This window comes from Cygnus atratus, chromosome 1 (assembly GCF_013377495.2).
Source record: "Cygnus atratus isolate AKBS03 ecotype Queensland, Australia chromosome 1, CAtr_DNAZoo_HiC_assembly, whole genome shotgun sequence".
Taxonomy (NCBI): Eukaryota; Metazoa; Chordata; class Aves; order Anseriformes; family Anatidae; genus Cygnus; species Cygnus atratus.
In genome coordinates, this window is record NC_066362.1 from 38,202,055 (window position 1) to 38,218,591 (window position 16,537).

General features: G+C 37.8%; 1 protein-coding gene across 1 annotated transcript in view; it reads left to right on the forward strand.

The window, feature by feature from the left end:
• MYRFL (myelin regulatory factor like) overlaps window positions 1-13,407 on the forward strand; it is a 44,568-nt gene extending 31,161 nt beyond the window's left edge. The window contains exons 16-26 of the mRNA XM_035544155.1: window positions 474-559; window positions 1,324-1,395; window positions 1,501-1,547; window positions 1,661-1,834; window positions 6,149-6,175; window positions 6,483-6,512; window positions 8,923-9,007; window positions 9,230-9,304; window positions 10,467-10,575; window positions 13,151-13,225; window positions 13,321-13,407. Of these exons, the coding sequence (XP_035400048.1) occupies window positions 474-559; window positions 1,324-1,395; window positions 1,501-1,547; window positions 1,661-1,834; window positions 6,149-6,175; window positions 6,483-6,512; window positions 8,923-9,007; window positions 9,230-9,304; window positions 10,467-10,575; window positions 13,151-13,225; window positions 13,321-13,407 (867 nt within the window). The remainder of the gene's footprint in view (window positions 1-473; window positions 560-1,323; window positions 1,396-1,500; window positions 1,548-1,660; window positions 1,835-6,148; window positions 6,176-6,482; window positions 6,513-8,922; window positions 9,008-9,229; window positions 9,305-10,466; window positions 10,576-13,150; window positions 13,226-13,320) is intronic.
• The last annotated feature ends 3,130 nt before the right edge of the window (window positions 13,408-16,537 follow it).

A 16,537-nucleotide genomic window follows, 5' to 3' on the forward strand; every position in this document is an offset into this window, starting at 1 on the left:
AGGACAATCAAATGCTCCATGATCTAAAATCATTCTGCTTGTTTGAAAAGTGCCTTTCTTCTGTATGAACACCAACACTTGGTTTAATATAGTCTAAACATATACTGAAAGTTGCTCATCTTTCAGATGTGGCCATTCCTTACAGAGTTCTTCATTTGATTTTAAAATACTTGAAGAGTATGAAAAAATGGCATAAGGAAAGAGAAGGAGCTGTTATTTTTATCCATCCTTTCTTCCTGTGTAATGTTTGTATCCCCAGACTATCAACAGTGTGCAGCACTCTCACACTTTTAGGGAGCCTGCCATTACTTAAGTTTTTCTCTTTAGAAGTTGACCTCTGTATAGGAATGATGTGTATGGTTCCTCTGAAAAAAAAAGATTAACTTTAAGTCAGACTAGTGTAGTACTTCTTAATCTAGTAGTAGTACCTTAGGTATATGCCACTTAATTTGACCAAACATTTTTTTTTCTAGGTTTGTTTATCAAAGAGGAAAAAGTCTTGTTCCAGGAAGATTTTCCGGGTGACTATAATAGCTTTGGTTGCTATTATGGCACTATGGTAACAACTAATTATCAAAAGTTGCCTTGTTTCTCCTTTCGCTTTTTAAATTATCAGAAAGATGAGTGAGAATTTTTTTTTCTGTCACACTTCCTATTCAAGGGATAAAATATATTAAAATGAATAGTGAATATGCCTGGTAATATTACAAAGTTGAAATAGCTTTAGAAAAGTGAGATATACACGTGGCACATGTACGACCAACCCATGTCTATGTCAAAATATATGGTGCACCTCAAGTGCACTCAGCAGCTCATACTACAGATGTAAAGCCGGACTCATGATTTTTTATACAATTGTTCTGTGCCTAAGTTCAGCTTCAGAAGTGCAGAGTGATTCTGTTCAGTGAAAAGAAACTGAACTTTTCCCCAATGTGGTGGGCAGTACTGTCACTCTAAAAGTTTAACTTGTGGCATTGGACTCATAGGAAGGAAACTACGCCTGGGACTTTGAGATTGACATTTTCTGTTTCTAGTCCCAAAACCTGTGGCTCACAGTCTCTCCATGAACTGAATACTTTGAACTGGCATTGTGATTCTATTTGCAATGAAAGAATTGACCATATTTTGAGTTGAATTTAGCTGTACAAAAGTACCTCATCTAAAAAATATTAAATTCAGTCAGAATTTTTCCCACTAAAGGGGAAGTGATCAGATAGTTAACTTTTACATTACTGCATTTGGACAAAGTGTTGTCAGGGTGTTATTAGTACTATGTTACTTAAGAGAGAGGTGTAAAACTACAGAATAATTCTCTTTCTACAGTGCTTTGACAATATCGACCCTTTATGTGCTTAGCCTTCATGACAGACATTTTGAAAAACATCATATTTCCAGGCAAGTATTTGAATTAGTATTAGTATTAGGCTGTGGACCAACCTGTTTTGGTCCACAGCTATGAAGTCTGTTTCTTAATGAGTTGTTTTTGCTTTTCTTCATCAGCACTTCCACAAGTTCTGTTGTAATCTTTCCCTCTACCACTAAAGCAGGTACTGTATCTCCGCTGGTCTGCATACATGTAGCAAGCTTTCAATTTCTATGCTACTATAAAATGCTAATAGATACACAGCACTAGTGAGAATTATGTCTTTTTTTTCTTTAGCATTGCAGGAAAGCACGATTTCTCAGAGCACGCAACCCATCAGCAGGATTCCTGAAGTGAATTTCTGTGACATTTTGCCTTGTGACAAGGTCTATTGTTGTCCAATTCATCAACCAAAACTCAAATACCAAGTCTATGAGAAAACTGATGCAGAAGAGAAACGTAAGTTGAAATGTGAATTTCTATTATTTGCTATTTGAATAAAGACTACATGAAGAGTGTGGAGAAAGAAGCAGGGATCTTTAAATGTAGTTAGCTTTGTAAGATAATGCCTAGTCCACAGTGTTTCAGAACTGCTGATATAACTACTCATCACTTCTGTCAGTATGTTTTTGAAAAATCTGGCCTGGTTACTTTCAAGAGTTCTGGGTCCTAAAATGTTTTGTTAGGTGTCACGGTTCTTGCTAGCTATTCGTGGGAAATGATTTGATGTGAACCAGAAAGTCACTAATCCCTTTAATTAACCTTTGGGTACAATTGGCCAGGAATTGATTGGGCATAGCAGAGGGTGGATGAACATATTTAAAACAAAAACCAAAACACTTAATAGTGTCACACTGTGGTGATACTGTATCTTTTCTGTGGGCAGAGACAGAAATTCAACTACAGGAAGACATAAAGCTTAGTTATAACTGCTCATTCAGGCAGGGCTTTTGAGTAGAGAAACGTTATTTGAAGACAGAGCTCTATGAAATAAATTACTTTTACTCTAATGAATTCCCTTTCAGAAATTGTCTGCAATATGTTATGTGTGTAATATATGAGTAGGTGTATTGTTTACAACTTTTATAACACTTATAAGAAAGAGTTTATACATGAGGGTACGTACAAGTTTTTGTAATCAGTATTCCTCAGTCCTAGACCTTGATACTGTTGATGTCTAGAAGCGTTAGTGTTACTAAACCCAGCATCCATACTCTTCCTTTCTTGTCCTTGAGAACAATTGCATCAATCATAGTTGACAAGTTAAGGTGAAATTGGGGATGGACACAGTTCAGCCTCTGAAGTACGAATTTCTACAAGGGCAGGCGTTGCCAATTGCTGTGAAACTCTTGCCACATGAACTGGTTCAGTGGGGTTCACTCACTGGCCGTTTTTTATACTGCAAAGTGCTGTTGTCTGCAGACAGGCTGCATGTTAGTGGTCCTTGTGATTCTTGTGATTAATGCTGCAGTAAGCCCTGTGGCAGATAGAGCTCAGTACAGTGCTTTCAAGAGGTCATATATCTAAGTGATTTGCATTGGTCTGAAACCTGAAAGAGTGTTGATTAATTAAAAAGACGTTAATCTCATTTACAAATGAGGGAATTGTAGACAGCTGAAAATGAAATATGAAAACATTCTATCCCCAGCTGGCTGCTTTTGATATTAGGTGGAAAGAGAAGATAAGAACAATACACAAAGCATTACATTCCCAAGGTCTTATGCTCCAAATAGCATTAAGTGTGGATCCAGGAGTGAAAAATCAGCACAGTACACAAGCTACTGAAAGATTTCAGATCTGCACAAGTTTAATGAAGCTGAATGTGTCCCCAGACAGAAGGTAACAATGTCAATACAAAATCCAAACAGAAGGAAAGCCAACAAGCTGCTTAATGTAGCTGTAGCCAAGGTAAATGAAAAGGAAAATGTTTTTGAAAGAAAAAGCTGAACATTAAGTATGGGGAATAATCAAGATAAAAAGTGGGCATTTTAGGATCAGCTGATTAGTCTGATTCATGAAAAGCTAAAACTGTTTGAATTACATGCTAATTTATGAGTGCATTTTCAACAGACCTTTTATTGTTCTGCCATACTGGTGCAGGTGCAGACCACTATTGAGTGCACCTGTTGTAGATCCTAATCCTTTGCATCTCAAATTTGTTGAGGAGAAGACTGTTATCGTAGAATCATTAAGGTTGGAAAAGACCTTCAAGATAATCTGGTCTAACTGTCACCCTACTAGGAGTGTTCAAGAAGAAACAAAAGCATTCATAAGCAAGACAAATTTTATTAAGCAAAAATTCAGTACATTTTTATGTAGTCTACCTTAATATAGCTGTTTTTCTTCATGCTCTATTTGTCATAAGAACTGGAATTTCTGAAGGATTTAGAGTTTCTAACTACTATTGACTTCAGTGGAAATGAAGAGTGTGAATACCCTTCAGCATCTGGGCCTTTCCCTCTCTCTGCTTCCATCTCATTAATGCTCATTGCTCGCCCATTTCTGCTAAGTGTCCCTGGTGACCAGAGGCTGTTCCTACTTTCTCTTGGAGTGTTGTTCCTTCTTGGTGTCTCTCTTCTCACAATAAAAGCCTGGTGAGGACTCCTGGTGGATTTCAGTCAACTTCATGTATTTACATTTATCACCTTCAGAAGGTAGTTGCGGATTCCTAGCAAGGTGCTATTACAAGAAATCATCAGCAGTTTTTTTTTTCCATATTGCTTATAGAATATTCCAACTCACCTGAGTTAAAACCAGATAGCACTTGAGAAAAAAAAAAAGGATATCGGATTTATTGGATAAGTTAATCTGAATCTTATCCGAAGAGTTTGGTTGTTATCATTTCATTCTAGTTGTGCCTGTACTTTCGTATTTGTTACTGAATAAATAAAAGTGGGTCTTTGAGATCCACAAGGGCCTTTGAGAGAGGCCTTGGAGTTACTGTAGGTGACAGAGCTGAAGGCTACTACATTGCTTTTTTGTTAGTTCCTGATGTTCTGGATTGGCAACTAGAACTCTAAAAAATTGCTTCCAGGGACCAGTTTTCTAGGTGTTATTTGGATTGCATCAGCTTATGGGACAGTGAAATAGCAATACTGTGAACAGTACAGAAACAAGGAAAAATAAATTTCTATAGTGGTTACTGATTCAGTTTAAACAGATGAAATCTTAGTGAAGTAAATCTGTCTTTGTCCTAATTTTTATACAAATTTCTGATACCCACTTAACACTGTTCTTCCATCATCTGCTAGACCAAGAATCATAATATTAAATGTTTAGTAAATCAGAGTATATAATAAGTATGCCTGCCAACACTTGCATAGCTGAGGTATTTTATCTACACGGAGAACATAATTCTTTTAGTGAAAAATCTTATGCCTTTACCAGTGGATATAGGTTTTCCTACAGAATGGTTCTCTGTTAATGAAAATGCAAAATGTCAGGGAACAGTCAGTGCACTGCTATCACAGCCAGACTATTAAAAGAAAAAAAAAGGAAGAGAGGGAACGGAAGATGTGGCAACTACTGTGTAAATTAAAAGGAAGAACAAGGGAGTGAATAAACCTTTCTGAGATCTGTCTCAAGATCTACTGTGGATGTATAACTGATTGCCATGTGTTCAGAAGCCATTTTTCTAGGTGTGTGACTGCAGATCACAGTGTAAAGAAATGGGAAAATAATTGGCTGCTAAATGCAACAGTTACTATCTAAGTTGGTAGAACCGGCAGGTCTGTATTATGAGCAAGTAAAATGGATGCAAGGAGTAACTAGCAGCAGTATCACTAATTCATAACAAAACTCAAAATTGATGGAAATCTCAATTTATTTATTATTTTTTTTGAATTTTGTGTTACTTCACTTCTGGGTCCTCAGATTCCAGTTGTTAATTAATGTCATTCCATGCTCTAAGTTACCTACTAGCATGAGAAAAGTCTGGGTTTTCTTATTTCCCAATACCGAAATAAAAGTAAAGCCAAAATCTGGAATAGATAAATAAACAAACAGTAATGTCAGTCTAGCTGTCTTATTTCAGTATCAGTGGAATGATGCATTTTGATCCTTACTTTTGTAAAGTAAATTTTAATATAATGAAGTAGTGACTTCTGTTCTAAACAGTCATTCTGAAATCAGAATGTTTGCTTTGGAAAACACGGGAATGGAGTACTTCAGTATTCTGTAAATACACAATCCCATTTTTTCCCCAAATAAAATGGTATTTGATGAAGCAAGTTAGTTTAGGCAAAATAAACATTTCTTGGTGCCAGTTTACTGGTAACATTCCTCTAGACAGGTTCTTGGCTGGCAATTAACGTAAAAGCACAGGACCAGCCTTAAACCATCTCCTGTGGGCTTGAAGGGCAATTTGCTTTCCCCAGCTTGTACTACGTGATGATTATTCAAAAGATACTTTAACGTTCACTTTTCTAGGCAAGTGCTGAGAAAATTAAGAGTAAAAAATCCATCAACTTATATTTGACAGCCTAGTTCAGTGTTAGAAATTGCAGAGGTGACATAGCGAATGTGGTGATTATGTTGTTAGAGTTCTGCATTAGTTTCTTTAGTTTGGTGACTCATCCCTCTGTGCCTGAAGCACCATGTCTGGGGTCAGTTCTCAGTGTCTTACATCTCAAATTCAAAAAGCTAAGCTGTTCCTCTGGCCTGTGTTTGCATGGCAGATGCCTACTTACTCATTTTCTCACTAATAAGAAAGAGTGGCTTTATGATCAGAGTTGTGCTGAAGCGCCTGGCTAGATGTTGACCTTCACCCTGCCTTTATAACAATAGGTGATATTCTGTGTGTGGGAGGAAATCGTTTCCAACAGGCTATTTTTTGAATTGTTTTAGATATCCTGTAGAATTTCAGAATCTTGTTTCTTGTTATCTACAGATGTCATTTGTCTGTAGTTGTCTTTTGAGTAGAGGTGGTTTGCATTTTGAAGGTTTCTCTTGTTGATTTTGCATACCTTTATCCAAGAGATAATTAACAACGTATCTTATGGAATTGTATTCATATTTTGCTGTTACAACTGTGCAAGGCTAACTTGGGTACTTTTGTATATACCTTCTTTCACAGGAAACAAAAGTAACATGTTACCTGAAAGAAAGCCAGACAGAATAGCTGATGGAAGACCTGATCTTGGAAATGACTGTAAGTCCATATTATTTTTTTAACTGTTGAAATGTGTAATTGTATAACTTTGAAAGGCTGCCTTTAGACTTGGAATTCTGTTACTGGAATTTAGAGAAGTTTAAATTATAACTGGTCATTATAGGAAATTAGAGTTTAGGACTCTACTAAATACCTGAGGTTCACTGTAATTTTCTTGTCATTCCAATTTATTCTTATATTTTCATCAGATTTTTATAGACATTCTGGCTGCCCTCTCTCATGAGTTCTTAAACATGGCTTCAAATGCAATAAAACAACAAGTGTCATTTTTCTTCATGAGCTAAAACCATGTAAGGTGCTCAATACTGCTCTTATACAGTAAAATGCTTAAGCATATGAGCATGGCATTTGTGTGCAAGAGATGCATGATAAGAGTGTAAAGGAAACGTTTGGGGTTTGGCCTAGTTGACCTAGTGGATACTAGGTCAACATCAACTGCTAAAGGGGGCCATCTCTGCCTCAGGATCCCGATACTACCTGTGTTAGTGGAGGTGAAAGGAGGTTCTTTGAGATGTGGCTTGACTTCAGGCTCCCCTTTTGTTGACTGTGCATTGCCATTATGAACTGAAAAAACTTTTTCTTTTTTTTCTTTTGAAGATGTGTTGCTGCTGATTACACATCTTCTCAGGGCATGTTCTGGCATTCATTCTGTATGAGCAGAACTATACCTAATCTTTAATATTTTTGTGGATGCCCTGATCTTTTTTGTTTGTTTAAAAAGGTTTGATTAAAGATTAGGCAATACTTACATGGTAAAACATCTATAAACTGACATGCACTTAAAGCGAGTTGTTACCTAGGGCCATGTGAGGAACAGAACACAGGTTCTGCTTGTTGCCTGGGTATGCCCCCAGTGGGATGATCTTGGAACAATCATTCCTCTTCTGATTATTTTACAGTGGATATACACCTCAGAGGGGGCCTCTGCAGCATTACTATGATACATGTTTTAATTAGATGCTGTGTCACAGGGAAATGTTCTTCTGTGCTAGTTCTTTGAGACGAGCATGCTCAATTTCCATCAGTCAATTAAGCGTACGTGTGGAGATATGCATGGTGAAAGTTGAGTATATATTATCACACAGGTGTTTTATAATCAGAGCTCAGGTTAGCCAATAATCAAGTTCCTCTGCAGAATAGGGAACTGTTTTTGCAGAACAGAGGAATAGAACCGCAAAAACAGCGTTCCCAGTCCAATGTGGAGAGCAGGCTTAGGCCTGCTGAACCATGTCCTCCATGTGCTTCCTTCACCACATTGCCAGATTTGAAGTACCAGCACTTGGATACTTGAGGGAAAAGCTGGAGTTTGGATAAAGCCTAGGCCCACTCAGGGGGTTAAACCAGTTCACCCCCTTCTGGTTTTGGACCTTCACAATTCAGACTGAAGAGGGCCAGCATAGGGTTCTGAGATGTTGCCTAATTATGCGCCTACACTGATCAGATGCTATAGGTGTATCCAGGGGAAATAAGCTTTGCAGGATGTGCTGCCCTGCAGTGACTCCTAGGCCAGCTGTGAAAGCAGAAGCTGTGCAGCTCTGCTAGCACACTGGTTCTTGCCACCTAGCTCTCCACAGAGCTCATCTGCCTCAGGGAAGAGCCATGTCGTTGTGGCTATACTCTTCTGCTCACCATAACCAGGCACCTTAGAGAATACCTGCATGGCACAGAGATGCTGGCCCAAAGTATCACAGGAAGAAAAGTTCTTCCAGGTTCAGGATGTAAGCTTTAGGAAGCTATCAATACAGTAGTAGCCTGTTAGCACTGTTTGTAGTCCTTCCTATTGCTACAGTTTACTTAGGATCAAAGTGCATACATATTTTGGTTAGATGAGCCCATTTTGATTCATATTTCATGTTATTCTTATACGTAGAATATTACAGAACTCTGAGAAGTTCTTAGAAGTCAATGGCAGACTTTTATGAAAAAACTGTAATATTCATTAGACTTCGGTGTTTTTTCTGCACACAAAATAAGTAACAAGTTTCATTCCATTCCAGATTATTTCTCTCAGCAAAGATACTGATTTTGAGATTAATAGTTACTTGCATGAGTGTGGCTTCTAGTACATTAAAATGAACATTGCCATGTTTGTATGCTACTTGGACTGCCATCAAAACAGCCTTCGATGTCTGCTCAAAAGAAAATATTACAGTATTAGGTGTCCACATATTTGTCTTCATGAATCCAACAAGCATTTTATCTCCCCTGTAATTGCAGAATGAAGGCAATCAACCAAAGGCTTTTTACTGAGAGCCGATTTAAACCTGTAGCAACTCCTGTAGTGGCAGGCAAGGGAGTAGCTGCCACTGTACTACCTGCAATTTTATTATACTCTTATTTAAGATTTCTGAAATAAACAAGAAGAAAACATTATTCTTTATATTTTTAGGGATTGATACAACAATCAGTTCCATACAGATTTTGGAAACACAGCAACGCATTGACAGTCGCTATTGTAAAAACCCACAGTGCAGGTAGGTAAATAGTTTTATTATGCTTTATTATACTGGAACAGAATACCATTAATGTGGCATGGCTAACTGGCTGTCTCTTCCCACAGTTGTTTCCTCTCATGTGCATGCATTTTTCCTATCTCTAAATATTTTTTTCTTTTTAAATTTAAATGCAATTTCCATGTTTTCACAAATAAACTACCTATCTTTAAATCCTATGTGCATTAATATCATCTTTTTCAGGTCTGGAAATTACAGCTATCTTATTCCTGTCAGCAAGTACACACCCGTGGATGTAGAAATCTCACTGGAAATCAAGTAAGTACAATTAAATATAATATACATTTTCCAAGATAGTGGCTCATTTTTTTGATAGTAATTATTTGCTGATTTCTTTTGGGGTTCATCTCTGATAAAAGGCAGTGATAACCAGAATAGCCACCAAGGACTGTGCTTGATGACACTTCATGAATCCTGTCTCTTCAATACAGTGATCTGTGAAGTTATGTATGGTCTTTAGGTCCAGTCTTTTGATTTTGGCTATTACCCTTGTAAACATCCTGCTTGTTTGGATAAGAGGAAATATAAAGTACTCCTGAAGTGCCTGGTTGTTTTCTACAACAACTGAAAATTTGCCTTTTGAGTGTATGCCATTATAAACTAATCACGCAACCCACCCATGTAGGGATTAATACATCATACTCAGAGTTTCACTGAAGCATTTGCTGAATTTATGCTGAATATTGGTTTGTGGTTTGGGGGGAGGGACATTTTCAATCTATATTATACTCTTCTCAGAAAAGCCATCTGGGAAGGTAGGAAATGCTTGACGCTCTCTAGGGATAGTTTGGAGAAGGTATGGCCACAGGGTCTTTGCTATTGAAGAATTCTGAATGAAATTCTATTTATCACTGTATTCCCAGACAAAGGGATTTTTCTACTTCTTTTTAATGACATATTTGCATGTGTACAGTGACAAATGGGAGCTATTTATATAGGTACCTGTCTGAAGGCTTATTGTGGGTTCATCTTTCATAAGATTGTCTGCTGTTGTGTTTAGATGCCCAAGTACTCTCTGGCATAGGCGCGATATGCCTATGTATGATGTAAGCCATGCAATTCAAGCATGTCATGACCATTAATTTGTACAAAAAAGCCAAATACGATAGTTTCTGGTATGACCATGCTTAAAGTTTGAGGAAGTTTACTGTACTTTTCTAGATTTATCTTAACAGCTGCAAAGACCACCCAGGTTTCCAAATACAAAAGCTTCCTCCTTCTTTCGGGGGGAGGGAATGGGACAAGTTTAGAGGTTGGTGTCTCAGGTTTCTTCATATTAACCAATGAAGTAAGTTCCTCTGCTTTCTTTCTCCACAGTTCAAGTCTTTGGAATTTTTCTTTGTGTTTATATTGTATTATATGTATGGTTCTTCTATTTAAGAGCAATGGGATAGATCCTTGTTTTTCTTTTTTCTTGAAGCACCACAGAACCATTGATTGTATTTCTCTGCAAAGTTACATTTGGAAATTATTGCTTCTATTATTCTTCAAGACAAAGCAATGGGAAAGATTTCTTAGAAACCACACAGGTAATATATTTTCAGCAATACTCTGGCTTGGGGGGATCATTTTTATATACTGCCCACCACATGGCTGTTTTTTCATCTCTTACATGAAAGGTACTGTGCTGTTTGAAAATGGCATGTAGGAAAAAGTGTTCAGTTTTCTGACAGGTTTGGCTGTTGAGGCCATACAGTGCTGAAATAATTTGGGGTTAGCTTTCACCTCTCTCCTTGCCCTCCAGAATGTCCCTTCTATTAGATTTGTTTGTTTTTCATAAACGCTTCAGGATCTCCTAGCTAAAAATGTCATGATCCCTTGATTCAAGCAACATTGTGTGGATGCGTTCTGGAGAAGAGGGAGATGTGGAAGGTGGAAAAGACTTGTCATAATATCTAGTTGTACTGGATAGTCCTACACACCACTGATTGTAAGGAATGAATGAGATGATAGAAACACTATGAAGATCTTAAAGTCCAAAGTCTGGAAAGGAGGGTAGCTGATGTCAACTAGTCAAATTTGCTTTAACAATAATTCATTTAGGGTCACTTGGAGAAAGGAAGCTGTCCACCATGAGAACCTGACTCATAAAATTAATGGCTGCAAAATTCTGATCTTGGTTAAAGCAGTAGAAATCGAAATGGTGCCTTGAGTCTGCCAGTCTTGGCTAGTTTTGACATGGCCATAATGAGATAACTAGGATGCAGTCTTTCTGAAGGAGTCAATTTTCTGCTGAAATTTATAAAAATCTGTCTAGTGACTCTCTACAATGACAGTTTTGAGCCTATGCCAGCCTAACTCACCACTATAACACATTATAACTCCAGAGATAGTTAAGAAATAGGAGTATTTTTCACCCAGGGCCTTAGGATTTCTCCAATCTGTCATCTACTGTACTTTTCCATTATTGTCTTATGGGTAGTAAATTCTAATTTTTAGGCCTTGAATTCCCTGAAAACAATAGCAGTATTCCCCTTTATTTCTGTGCAAACAGGAGTTTACCAATAAATCTCTCTAGGGAAAGTTATTCAGTGTAAAAGCAAGAGATATTTTCATTTCATTCTCTTGATTGTCTAGATGGGAATAATAGCTGTGAAAACATGTTAGCTTTTCCCAGGCAAGCTGAGCTTGCAAACTCTTCCCAGTAAATTGTTGAAGACCTTAAACTCCCTTCCAATTCTCTGGAAATATAAGACACTTTCATGTGACCAGGTCCTCGGATTTATCTACATTGCTTGGAAATGTTTATTCTGGCTAAAACAGTGGGAAAGGCAGAAGCAAGGACAGTAGCATTTCTCCTACACATTGTAGGAGAAACCTCTGTGAAGATGAAGTCATTTCACTGTCTTCTTTAGATTTCTGATCTATGGTACCACACATGATAAGTTCTTAATTCTTTTAAATTACTTTTTTGCTGCTTTGACAAATTAGAGCGGTTGGGGTACCTTTGTCCTTAAGTTGACTTTCTGATAAACTCTTCAAATGTCTTTGCAAAAAGTTACAGGCTTCTCTGCAGCTGCTGCAAAGCTGTCAGACTGAAGTAAATAAGTTGTCCAAGTTTTGACCTGTCTGCCGTAATTCTAACAGTCCTTAATATTACGTCAGACCTAGAGAGTTTTCCCATGCAGAAATATTCTTCAAGCTTACTGCCAAAAGTTGTCAAAGAGATTTCCTGTGTCAACCTGAAATCTACATCAAAAGACTAAAGCTCACTAGCCTCCAGCAGCAGTCAGCATTCAAGTTTGACATGACTTGGAATAGAAATGCTGCCTGGTTGGATAATTCTTTTCAAGAAGATTTTCCTAAGGACTGGAAGGCTTATTCCTTACCAAAGGGCAGGATGGCAATCATTTAGACTCTGAGCAATTCTCATATAAGTCTTATCATGTGAACATACCATCTCCAACAGAGAGAATGTGTCAGAAAGTGGAGGGAGGAAGGAAAGATGAAGGAGGCACTAGAAACTGATGAAATAAAAGTTATCGTGGGCAGACCAAAATGGATCATTAGGTCAACAAGAGGTGAGGACTGAATTTCATTTAATGTAGCATAAAAATTTCAGATACAAAACATATTATTTCATTTGTACATGACAGGTCACTGCAGTCAAAAGTACAATGAAATCTTTCTTGCAGCTGTTTTTGAAATACTGAGCAAAAATGCTGCTGGTATCTTCAGAATATACAGAGGAACTTTCACTGCCTACTGAGGACTGCTAATGTCACTGTTTCAAACACAGCAGCATTGCAATTTGCTGCTGTTACACATCAAGGCTTTTGGGCCACCTGGCACATCAGGGACAATCTCTACTTGCAGTGGAGTTTGCTTGGAAAACTAGAGTTAGAGAGTTATTCAGAGCCAGCTGCGAGCTGCTGGGAGCCAGATGTCTGTCAGTTCCTCCACAGAGCTGATCAGAGCAAACCCCCAATTGCAAGGTTTAAAGTCAGCACTTTGTCTTTAAATGCTCCGACTGTAGCTTTCAAGTCTTGTTATCGTAATTACTTTGCACTGCATTTATCAATGAAATGTTTCCACAGCCTATCCCTCTCTCCGGCTGAATGTGAAATAAGGTTATCTAATCTCTCTCTCTCATTTATCATCTAGGGACGTCAGCATATTTGGACTCTGCCTGTAACTAGTTTGTATGACAGCGCATACTACTTCCGTGTAGCTGCACCGGTAAGCCCTTTTCGGATGGGAACACAGCAAAAGACAAGTATCATTGGAGCTGACAGAAGATCTTATATGAATCTCCTTTATTTTTTCTTCTGCAGGGTTTTGCAAGCTGCTCAACAGATCCTTATTTTGCTGGAATGTTTTTTACTGATTACTACTTCTATTTTTATCGGCAGTGTAACTAAAATGTTGCCAATTGTTCTGTTCTTGGGGAAAAAAAAAACAATGAAGCTCTTGATATGAAAAAGAGACTTGTGTATGGCCCTGTATTTTGTAAAGCTTTTATCAAGAAGTATGGCACTTTCTTGTTTGTTTTGCTTTTAAATTAAAAAAAAAAAAAGGAGAAAAATAAAATGTTGTTCAGCCACAACCATAGCTCTGCATTTCCAGGAACTGTTTCTAAAAGGACATGAGACAATCGAGTACATGCTGTGTAAACAAGTAATCTCATTGATCTTAGTGAAGTGGCATGATATTGTACATACAACAGACAGGAAAAAAAAGAAAAAAAGAAGGGGGTAGGAGCTCTGCTGAGCTGGGATATACTCTAGTCTTCAGAAGACGGTAAGATAACAAAATATTATTTGCAGTCAGGAGACCTGCAGACCTTTACTTTCTCTTAGTATCTGCTGCCCTTTGTATATAAATCCACTTTTTTTTCCAAACAAAACCAAGACCAAACAAAACTTCCAGAGGGAAGTGAAGCACTGTGCAAGTGCCCTCTAAAATAAGTGCTGTAAATTGGGGAACTGCAGTTCAGTTCCAGTGTTTGTATTTCCATTTCAGAAAGTAGTACCATCATTACTATTACAATTGTGCAACTTAATGATGCTGCTGCTGTTTGCATGAGACATGTTTCAGCTATTTTTATTTTTTTTAAACTGTACAGAAGGAAAGAAATATTTACTCCTAATTTCAGGTTCTTTCTTTTCTTGGTGGTTGTGATTTGTGCTAGTGTGATGAAAGAAGAGAAATATTTGAGAAGAAGAATGTCTTGCCTGCACAGCTTTCTAAGATGAGTGTGGATACACACTTGCACGGGAGAAATCTTTCTGTTTATATTTAGGAAATATATTTTTAAGGCAAAGCTATTTGAATGAAATTTCAAATTAGTTACTCAGACAAAAGGAGCACAGATGTAATAACCAAGTGCAGTATAAATAGCATCGTGAGGCATTTCTAGAACAATCATTCATTTTGTGTAGAGAAGAGAAAGTAAATGGAGAGACTGTAGGCTTTCAAAGATTTATAACGTAAAAGTTAACATGTGAACAACCTTACTCTGAATGAAATTCTTTACTTAGCAGTGGAAGGAAAGCATTAGGAAGGAAAATTAATCTCTAAATATGAACTGACCGCAGTCTTTGTATACACCCATGTGCCTTAATTGTGTATTTCTTGCCTGACAACGAAATGGTAGAGTTTAATTTGTTTCTGTGGCTTCATTTGGCATTTCTTTTGTCACTGTTTCTGGATTTCCTTTAACTGATTTCCTTTAACCTTCTTACTGATTTTTTTTAGACTTATGTATTTCTGTTGAGGTTAACTGCAATGTCCTTGGCTTTGGGCTGTGGCTTTTTTTTTTTTTTTTCTTATATGACTCACTGCATTGACCTTAAACCTTAAAGGGTTTCCTTTTTTTTTTTTTTTTTTGACTGGGAAGTATTTATAATGTAGATGACATGTTCTGCAAGATCCCAGAGACTAACTGTACTTTTAACTCCACATCCAAAAGCATCATAAATTTGTGCCTTTAGTTTTTTATAGTCCGTACTTGAGAGTAATTCCTAAGAAGTGTTGCTAGGTCCCAGATGATCATGCATGTGCATTTTGAACAAAAATAGTACATTTCTAGACCCACTTGTTCTTCATCACACCGTTTTGGGTTGAAATACTCTTCTCAGTGGCACAGAGCACTGAAGAAGGAGAATATAAGCTCCCATGTAAGTTTCCTGCCATCAAAACACTTCCTGCGATTACAGTCTGGGGTGAGATGCATGTGGGGCAGCAAATATTTTCTTTGTGAGAAAACGAGCAGTGATTTTATTACAAATTACTTTGCCAGTTCAAAAATTTTCAACTCCTTCTTTATTCCTGTCACATGTTTTTGGTAAGGTAGTCTTGAAGATTTTATTCAGATTTCAGATGACAAGTTGTTGCACAAAGGCTATGTTCCAACACATCCGAGGTAACAAAAATCCACCTTGGCAAGAGCTAGGGAGGAACTGGCAGAAATGAAATACTTGGCATTGAAAAACTGTGATTAATAGTATTCAGGCTCCTGAGAAAATCTGTGAGTGACAATGAGCTGACAGACTTTTAAATGGCATGACATATTAACAGTAGTGTTTTGATCATTTTGAATGGGGATCAGATGGCTTCTGTCCCTTTGTGACATTAATTATATCATAGTGGGGTTACCTCTGAATAAGTTTATGGATTGGAGGGGGGCAGGAGGAAATAATAGTGTAACAGAACCTTGAGCACCCCTGAATATGTCCTATTTTTTCCATTGAGAAGTTTAGTCTAGTTAGAAAAGTTTTGTTATTTGCTGGGGATTTCTGTATGACCAGCAGCTGCCGATGACCTCTGTGCATGTACAGTTTAGTACGTACTCTGGGCTCAAAGCGCCAGAGGAGACACCCAATGTGTGTGATTTGGCCTATACTCACATTATGGCTCCTTGGTGTGAGAGTCACCCAGGCCGTTGGTCACCTGGGAAATCCCAGAAACTGTTTTAATTCTCCTTCCCCTTTTGATAACGTTTTCAGAATACTTTGAGCTGCCCAGGCAAGCTCTGGCTGGCTGCACAATGTGTGTACAGCAGATTTGGCAAGCCCAAGGAGTGCCAGCCCCCCCCAAAACACAGATGTTCATGTCCAGATTAAGTCCACTTTGGTAGGTAAATATGGAAGACCTAGGAATGACTCTCACTCCTGTATCTGCTGAGTCCTCACTTCCCTGACCCTGGGGAATCTCAGCTGTTTTTCTGCCATTTCTGTTTTCTCAGTGATAAAGTTGCAACAAACGTTAATAGTAGTAATTACAATGCAATTTGAAGCAGATTTTGTGAATAACAAGTTATTAAAGTTTTATGTATGTTCTCCCTGGAACAAGAAACCCCCCTTCCCTTACCTCTTTTAGCACAATGTGTGGCTGAGTTGTAGAGACCCCAGACATCACCAGAATGTTTTCCCCTAACTTGAAAGGGAGCTGAGGCAAAGCAAACTTCCTGTCTGGGTGACACACACAGCTGTAAATGCAGGAGGCAAAGTTGGACCTAAAATAGGGTGATCTGGTACCATCTGAGCTGGA